The 10,117-nt window shown below is 34.6% G+C and overlaps 1 protein-coding gene across 1 annotated transcript; it reads right to left on the bottom strand.

Moving 5' to 3' along the window:
- Positions 1–1,568: 1,568 nt before the first annotated feature.
- Positions 1,569–2,618, bottom strand: LOC131659866 (uncharacterized). Its single transcript, XM_058928992.1, has one exon. The coding sequence runs from the start codon at positions 2,616–2,618 to the stop codon at positions 1,569–1,571; it is 1,050 nt and encodes a 349-aa protein (XP_058784975.1).
- Between the last annotated feature and the right edge of the window lie 7,499 nt (positions 2,619–10,117).

Raw genomic sequence — 10,117 nt, 5'->3', positions numbered from 1 at the left:
AATGATAATTCATTCCAACTGATATCTTTTTCCAGCTTCTTATTCTCTCCCCCTAATGCTGGAAAATTTGATTCATCAAAATGACAATCAGCAAAACGAGCAGTGAATAAATCTCCTGTTGTTGGTTCAAGGTACTTTAAAATAGACGGAGATTCATATCCAACATATATTCCCATCCTCCTTTGAGGACCCATCTTATTGCGATGTGGTAGAGAAATTGGAACATACACTGCACATCCAAAAATTCTTAGATGGGAAATATTAGGTTCTTTACCAAAAACTAATTGTAAAGGGGAAGAGGTGTGGTAACTCGTTGGCCTGATGCGAATTAATGTTGCAGCATGCAAAATTGCATGTCCCCAAGCAGAAACTGGGAGCTTGCATCTCATAATCAGTGGTCTTGCAATTAATTTTATTCGTTTAATAAATGATTCTGTGAGTCCATTTTGTGTATGAACATGTGCTACTGGGTGTTCAATGTCAATCCCAATAGACATACAATACTCATTAAATGCTTGAGATGAAAATTCTGCAGCATTATCAAGACGAATTTTCTTGACAGGATAATCGGGAAAATGAGCTCTTATTCGAATCAGTTGAGCTAGCAATCTCGCAAACGCCTGGTTACGAGTTGACAACAAACAAACATGTGACCATCTAGTTGATGCATCAATTAAAACCATAAAATATCTAAATGGTCCACATGATGGGTGTATTGGCCCACAAATATCACCATGTATACGCTCTAAAAAACTGATAGATTCATTTCCAATTTTTGTTGGTGATGGCCGAATTATCAACTTCCCCTGTGAGCAAGAGCTGCAAGAGAACTTATTCGATGGAATAATTTCCCTACTCATTAATTGATGACCGCATGAATTTTCAATTATTTTTCGCATCATTATACAACCGGGATGGCCCAACCGGTCATGCCAAATTAGAAATTTATCATTATTTGTAAACTTCTGGTTTACAGTTGCATGTGCTTCAGTTGTACTAATATAAGTGTAGTACAGGCCAGAGGATAAAACCGATAACTTTTCCATTACACATTTTGTGTCTGAATTGTGTTTTGTAATATACAGATGTTCAATCCCTCCATCATCTCCTGTTTCAATATGGTATCCATTTAGGCGGATATCTTTGAAACTTAATAAATTTCTATGGGACCTGGGGGAATATAATGCATTATCAATGTGCAATATTGTTCCACCACGTAAAAACATATGGGCTCTTCCGGAGCCTTCAATTATTTTTGAGGTGCCAGAAATAGTACTGACATCAGTTTTTCGATTCACTAAATTAGAGAAATATCTTTTATGCTTGAGAATTGTGTGAGTTGTTGCACTGTCAGCAAGGCACATATCTTCATTACTGGAGCTAACGTCCATATTCATTCTAAGAACAATAATAATTTTTTTTAACAATAAGTTATAAGCGCACATTAAAAACACAAATTATTTAAATAGTAAATTATGTAAACAAACAAGTAGAAAACACACTTTATTATTATTAGAAAATAAAATTCAAAACATCCATAAAACATAAAAAGAAAATTTCCACAAATTTTATTTCTTGATGCTTCCATCTCCAATAAGGTGATCAATTTTTCCATCTGGATCAGCAAAGAAGTCACCAATATCTAAATGGGTAACATCCATATTACCATAATCTGGATCATCATCTTCATTAGCAAAGTGAGTCTCGATCTTTTCCTTTTTATTTTTCAGTGATTTTTGATAAAGATCAACAAGGTGTTTTGGAGTACGACAAGTGCGACTCCAATGACCTTTTCCTCCACAACGATAGCAAATATTTTCATTTGTTTTGCTACTCTGACCCTCTTTTTCATTCTTTTCAACATTTTTCCACTTCGGGTGGAAATATGTGTTTTTATGATTCCCATTGCGACCACGATCAAAACCAAGACCATGAGCATAATTACGACCACGACCACGACCACGTGCATATGCACGACCGCGACCACGATTTTTCCTATAGTGGTCGTGCCTTGCCACATTCACTTCTGGGAATGGAGTTGTACCAGTGGGACGGGCCTCGTGATTTTTCATCAATAGTTCATTATTTTGCTCAGCCACAAGAAGACAAGATATTAGGTCAGAATATTTAATAAACCCCTTTTCTCGATACTGCTGCTGCAGGAGCACATTGGATGCATGAAAAGTGGAAAATGTTTTTTCTAGCATATCTTCATCAGTTACTTTTTCTCCACATAATAATAACTTAGAAGTTATTCTAAACATTGCAGAATTATAATCACTTACACTTTTAAAATCCTGCAAACGTAAATGCATCCATTCATATCGAGCTTTTGGTAGGATAACCGTTTTTTGATGATCATATCTATCTTTCAAATTTTTCCACAAGACATGTGGGTCAGTTACGGTAAGATACTCATTTTTAAGATCCTCGTGAAGGTGACGACGGAGGAATATCATGGCTTTTGCCTTTTGTTGATCAGATGATTTATTTCCTTCTTTAATAGTATCACCGTGACCTTCTGCGCTTAAATGAATTTGGGCGTCTAGGGCCCATGTCAAATAGTTCTTTCCCGAAATACCAAGAGCCCCAAAATCCAATTTTGTAAGATTTGACATACTTAGTAGTTCTATCGTGCTGATAACGTATTATAAACTAAATGGAACTATATAGAGATCAAAAGATAGGAAGAGAAGAGAACAAGCAACATTGTATTATATTCTTCTCAAAGGTGAACTTTACATTGTAACATGAGTCTTATTTATAGGACCCAAGGAAGGTAGAAAATTAAGTACATTAAAGTGGAATAGGAAGATGAAGAATAAGAAGAGGGATGGACATCCACTAGTATAAATGTTTATAACAATATTAACTTATTTTTCTGATTATGATTTTTAAGTTTTGAAGTAAAATTAAAAGGTTCTACGGGAAAGCGAGAGCATTTAGATACTGGTCAACAACGCAACAGTGGGAGACTGGTATTCAATTGATAAAGTTTAGATATTTAATTTTTAAAAACAGCGACAATGCTTTATTAATGAATTAGGAATTATCAGTTTTCAAATAGTGTTTCGAAATTGTTTTTTTTTCTGTGTAATAAAGATAATATATAAAGGAGAACTAAGGGTTCTCCAATCTTTTTACATAATGAAAAGGCAAAAGCCAGACAAAAAAAATTACCAACCAATTATAATTACGACAAAAAAAGCAAAGGTTCGTTGCTAAGTTCGTAAAAGGGATAACTGGAATGGATAATGTCCCCGCATAACGATCATCTCCACACCATAATTTTGATGTTCCAGACCAAATCATCAAAACACCAATCCTCCTCCCTAAAACATATATCATTCCTTACCAACCATATGGAGCGCGAAAAGTGAGTAGTGTTTTTAAATTAGTATTTCCCCCGAAAATATTTTAACCCAAAACGAAGTGCCGAGATTTATCTGAGTAGTGTTGCATAAAAAAGGGTTGCCATCAGTAATAAATTTTGTAGTGCCAGATGTACACCGAAAATTACATTTTGATCTTGATTTTATTAGGTATTCCAAACAAGCTTATTTTACTTTTAGTTTTTAAATTCCCATCTCTCTAAGATCCATTTGCAATAGTAGATAGGGGTAGGATGACTATTCGTCCCTATGAGTTCGGTATCTTTTATAACTACGGTAGATTCTGTGCACTTGCAGATACTCACATCAAGTTTTTGCGCTGTTACCGGGGACTAATTTAGTCAATATCGTAACTCCGTTGTTGCACCGTAGAGACTAAGGTAAACATTTTTCATTTCCCAATCTTTGGTTGTATGCCAAATACTCGAACCTCCGGAGACAAGCTAGCACAACTGATCAATGAAATCGAGCATTTTATTCACCTTAAACACCAAATTAGACGACTTCGCATAGAATATAACATCCTAGAAATGGTTGCAAACTTTAACCGTCCTCTCAAGGACTATGCCATCCCATCACAAGATGAGCCACACGCGAGCACTGTGTTGCGGCCAGGAAAAAAACAAGATGCATCTGCTACAACCGTAGTGTAATCGTCATTAATAAGATCAAGAACATCTTGGGCCCCAAACAACACATGCATCTGAATTGATCACTGATTTCAATTCTTCTTGTCAAATATTAGAAGCTTTGTGTTCAAGCTACCATTTCCGCCGTTCATCTTCGATCTAGTACAAATCACTCAATTCTCACTAACACTCGTGTTTCCAAATCCCATAGAAATGTGATTCTTCTCCGATTTCGAACTTCAATTCAGTGTGAATTTGAAGAACAAAATCAAACACACACCTCACGTAAACTCATGTTTCCCTAAACTAGAACCGGAACTCATGATAACAATTTGTTGAAGTTAACAGCGGAAAAACTCCATTGAAGCACAAGATGAAGAAGAGTAAGATGAAATAATTGCAGGGAGAGAGAAAGGGAGAAACTGTAACTAACTTTCTATCTCAAAATGTGAAAACTAGATTCTTGTTACAAATGCAACTATCAATGGGTTTATATACTAACACCTAAATGTAAATGCTAACCAAATGAAACTCAAATGCTAATTAAATGCAAATTCTGAATTTGAATTATATTTAACAATACTTAATGATAGATTTTAAAGCTTTTTCGGTCAATAAACGCAGAGTTTATACTAGTGGTACGTCTCTACCTTTTTTACCATTTGGATCGTTGAAACAAAGTTTGAGTCGAGAGAAACATGTTTTGCACTAAAATGAAGTTTTAAGTTTTTTTTCAGCATTTTGTTAGTGATTTGTAAGGAGAATTTCTTCACCCACCTCCCAACCTTCTTGGCCACCTCCGGTGAATTTACCACAATACCCCTTGTTTCGGAAGTTCATTTCCGAAACTGTACTTTTTTTCTTGAAAAAGGTGTTTTCGGAAATGAACTTCCGAAAACGTGTTTTTTTTAATATAAAATATTGATTTCGGAGATGCATCTCCGAAATAAAGTGACTTTTTCAGAAAATGTGGTGTTTCGGAAGTTCGTCTCCGAACGCACCCCCCTGGGGAATTCGGAAATGAACTTCCGAAAATATGTCTGGACAGAATAAAATGAAAAACAACAACAATTCGCTTTATTTAATCGGGTGAAGATTACAACGATAATATTACATAAAATTAAAGTTACATATTGTTCAACACGGGTAAGTGGGGATGAGAGAGTGGTGGGGAGAAAAAAAGACTTCCAACGAAAATTAAAGTTACAATTCGCTTTATTTAATCGGGTGAAGATTACAACGATAATATTATCATCTTAGTTTTTGGAAGTGGTAACCCGGGCCGGAACATATGACGGAGGAGGTGGATGTCCGGAGGAAGAAGAACCGGAGGTACGTCCACCGCGACACAAAGGAGCCAATCAATGTAAGCTATAGTTTATCATTATCATCAGGGGACGTCATTACAAAAAATTGGGAAAAAAATCTTATTATTTTTAATCTTGATTTTTTAGAAATGACGTCCCCAGATGATAATGATAAACTATAGCTTACATTGATTGGCTCATTTGTCTTGCGGTGGACGTACCTCCGGTTCTTCTTCCTTCGGACATCCACCTCCTCCGTCATATGTTCCAGCCCCGGTTACCACTTCCAAAAACTAAGATGATAAATCCAATACAAAAACATTATTCGATACAATCCGAAATCAGAACAAAACAAGACACGTCAAACAAGACAAAAGCATGTTATTCTGCCCGACGAGCGTTACAAAATACACATCAAACAAAATAAAAACACGTTATTCTTCCCGACGAGCGAACTCCTCCGAATGAAGATAATTATACCAATCCTCATCCCACTCAGTATCAGAACCATCAGCGTTGATCACGCCTGAAGGCTGCGAAGCAGAACCAGTCAAAAGCTTCTTCTTCTCCTTCTTCTCCTTCACCTCCTTCACCTCCTTCACCTCTTTCACCTCTTTCACCTCTTTCACCTCCTTCTTTGAAGAACCCTTTCTTCCCTTAGCGTCAGTCCTGCTTGCTGGTTGGTTGCCTGACATGTTCCTGTAAACAATTGAAATTGATTAATATGAGAGACAAAATAAAAAACAAAAAAATTTGAACTTCTGATACATTTCGGAAGTTCATTTCCGAAAACTGGGATGAAGGTGTTTTCGGAAATGAACTTCCGAAACACCCCTGCGATGGGATTTTCTGCAACTTCCATGGCAGACCCCTAAACCAAACTTCAAAACAAATCAAAATGCTTCTAAACAACCTAAATACTACTAACAACCTAACCATATATCATTTATACAATTAAAACCCTAAATAACATGCATTTGAATAATAGATCTAAAAATTTCAAAACTTACAAAGTGTTAGGATTGAGGGCTTTTGAATGTTGTTTAGCAGTGTGATTGGAGTCTTGATGGAGCTTTGGAATTCTGTTTGCACAAATTTTCGCCTTTGCCACTTTTTGTTTTGATTTAGGGTAAATGATTGGGGGAGGGGGAGTGTTTTGATAAATCTGCAGAAATCGCAGTATTTCGGAAGTGCACTTCCGAAATGCTGTTTTCGGAAATGAACTTCCGAATTAAGGAAATTTTTTTTAAAAAAAAGCGCTTCGGAAGTTCATTTCCGAAGCAGGGGTATTTTGGGATTTTCGCTGTGGGTGACCCCCATAGGGAGGTGGCTAAAGAAATTTTCTTTGTAAGCTAGCTTGATTTGTAGTTTGGCAGTTGTTATCACCATTTTATGTATCACATTAAGAATCTCTTATATATTTATTTGATTGGGTCATGCTAACGAGTGCCCCAGGGGCACTCTTTAAGCATTCTAAATAAAGAAAATATTCTTTCAAAAGTTCACCATTTCAATTATCGATGCATTAATTACGCATATTTCCAAGAAAAACTTACTTTTTAAAGCTATTAAAGAGTGCCCCTGGGGCACTTGTTAGCATTTCCCTATTTGATTATAGTGTAAATATTTCTTTGGTCAAAATGGCCAGCCGTTTTTTACTCTTCCATTGAGGGTTTTCCATATTAAATTAACGGTGTTTTTGTGCTTTTACTTGTTTTATTTGTTGTCATATATTTATTATAGATACTTATAAGTTCTTACAAATTTGAAATATTTTATTTTTGTTGCATATTGGTTTGTTATTCTATGTTAATTTCCTTACACAATATTCATATAGATAATTTGATTGAACAATTTTCTAAAAATAAACATGATGCTTTTCTATCACCAAAGGATGGAAATTACTATTAAAAAAAATAATGAATCAGATTATTATAAAGTTTTTATGTTTTCGCCTTTACAAATTAGGCTTAAGAGACATTTTTTAAGTGTCTAAAAGGGACAAACAAAATATATATTCTATTTTAGAGATATAAATATTTAATCTCTTTTAACATTGCAATAAATTTAGATATTATAAATTGATCAATTTGTACTCTGTTTGTATAATGAAAAGAGAAAAAAAAATATGAATAAAATTCTCAAATTTGTTTATATTATGATTTTATTTGTTTTCCTACTCTTTATTTCAAATAAGGCGGATGGTAAATTTATTTCCATTTTTAAGTATTTCTTCTTTTATTTATTTTGTAGTCCTTATGCAATATTTTTCTTGTTTAACTAACATTTTTTATTTTATTTTATACAGCTGCAACTATTCCATGTAAAACTGATGAAGATTGTCCACAAACTAAGATTGTTAATCTTAACTTGAAAACTTACTTTTATAGGTGTATTAACAAATTATGTGCATTTATTGAGGATACTTAATAAACACCATTGCTATAAGGAATAGTTATTTCTTGAAATTTCATAAAATAAAAGAAATATATTTATGTAAAATAAAGCAGTAAAGTTTATTATATTTTCTATTAACTTTGGATGTATACCATGACCTTCAAGTTCTGCATATCACTAATAAATTTGAGTTATAATTAGAATATAGTTAATATTTAAATTTACTATAATTTTTTATGACATGGTTATGTATGGAATTGAATAGTGTCACATCTTTTCTATTATTCATTTATTCAGTTATGACATAGTTTGTTGTGGCATGTGATGAAATTTATCAGAATGTTATGCTGAGGTTTATAAAGAATATGTCTTTTATTTATTCATTTTTCCTTGGTCACCATAGTCTCCAATTTTGATTTGTCACTAAATCATTTTTGTTATGATTATAATATCTTTAATCTCTAAGTTAAAAAAACATAGCAATTTACATCGAAAACGAATTGCACTAGTTTTATGTCATTTGTGTTACAATTGTATATTTTTTCATTTCTCTTGTAAAAGAGTGTAACATTTCATTAATTATTTCTTCTAAGAAAAAATTGTTGAATCTAAATGATACTTTAAAATATATATTCATCCATAAGGAAACGGATTTTGCGGTTCATGGTAGTAATGGATGTAAGACTCTTGTTTTTTTTTTATAAATATACGTGGTATCCGACTAATATACATAGAGGATTTTTGCCCTGCGTAGCCCCTGAGGAATTGGGATTTTTTGGTCCCGGACACCATTAAAATGTAAGACTCTTGTGTTAGAGAAACTTTAGTGTAGTGTGTTTTATTTAAAAAAATAATGAAGTTTATTAATTTTTGGTAATGAACTGAGTTGAATAGTGACACAAGAGAAATTATAGATATTACGGTTGATTGGTTAATTTTCGTATGCAAATTTTTAATTTAGATGTTTTAATTTTTTTATGAGACATCTTGTCTTTGATTAACTATAGTCCGCATTCTCTGTCTAATTAACTCTAGCGCGCATCATCTAATTCACTTTAGATTGTATTCCAAGTTTGTTTTTTTTTTAATCAAGATTTCATTAATAGAACCAAAAGTTCTAAACCACACGATTACAAAAGACGGGGCATAAAACAAAAACTCCGAAGAAGATTACACGCCAAATACACCCTATGAAAAATACAATAAAGGAGTATTGAAAAACTCATAGAAGTTGTAGTTGGTTCGTGTAATTTTCCCGATAAAGGACCATCTCCAAATGAGTTCTTTGATGCTCCAAATAATGTCGGAAATGCTCCACGAATCATTCCGAAAAATAATACCGTTCCTCACCTTCCATAAAGACCAACAAATAGCTAACCAAAAAATCCCTTCCCTACCGGATTTCACTTTCTTATCTTTACAAAAGGAGTGCCAGTCAAAAGAATTACTCCAAACATCCACAAAAGCATAATCGGTAAAACCAATCCACAAAGCCAAATCATTCCAAACCAAAAGAGAAACATGGCAAGAAAAAATAATATGAGACAAGGAATCCCTCTCCGTTTCACACAAACCGCAAATATTTGGAGAAGAAATAGAGATTCCTCTAATAAGAAGTAAGTCCCTAGTAGGCAATCTATCAAGCAAACACCTCCAACCGAAAACCTGATTTTTGTAGGAACCACCACTTTCCAAATAAGAGAATAAGCTCTAGCAAGAAAGAAATCCGGACCTCTAGGAAGATGGAAGAAATTAAAAAGAGCATAACAACTACGTACCGTGAAGGAATTAGCCGGCTCCGCTATCCAATTGATGTTGTCCCGAACCTCCGGAACCGGCCGCACATTCCGAATCACGGCCAGCAACTGCTGCACCATGCTGTCCACCGCTGGTGTGTTAGCAGAATCCAAACCGAAACAGCCCCACACCCAACCGTCCATGCTCCACCCTCCCATACCCGCCACCGCCACAAATTTCAATTCCGAACTAACATACGCCTCCGGAAACAACTCCCTCAAACTCCTCTCCTCCCACCACTTAGCATGCCAAAAAGGAATATTATATCCATCGCCTTAAACAAACTTACAATTCTCCATAAAAAGATCATCCACATAGGACTTTCCCAAAGAAAGGATATCCAACCACCAAAAGGATTTCGACTCTTTCCTACTTTTAGCACTCTCGCACGAAGCCACTTTAATATTGATATCTCCATATCTTGCTTTCAATACCTTATACCAAAGAACTTCTGAACCCAATAAAATCCTCCAACGCCACTTATTTAAAAGTGCCAAATTAAAATCCTTTATCCTTCTAATGCCAAGACCACCTTTCTCAATCGGTAAGCAAATAATCTTCCAACTAACCCAATGCACTTTCCTTTCATCCCCCA

The sequence above is a fragment of the Vicia villosa genome, linkage group LG3 (genome assembly GCF_029867415.1).
Source record: "Vicia villosa cultivar HV-30 ecotype Madison, WI linkage group LG3, Vvil1.0, whole genome shotgun sequence".
NCBI classification, from domain to species: Eukaryota; Viridiplantae; Streptophyta; class Magnoliopsida; order Fabales; family Fabaceae; genus Vicia; species Vicia villosa.
Note: the sequence above shows the minus strand (reverse complement) of the source record. Positions and strands in the feature narration are given on the sequence as shown.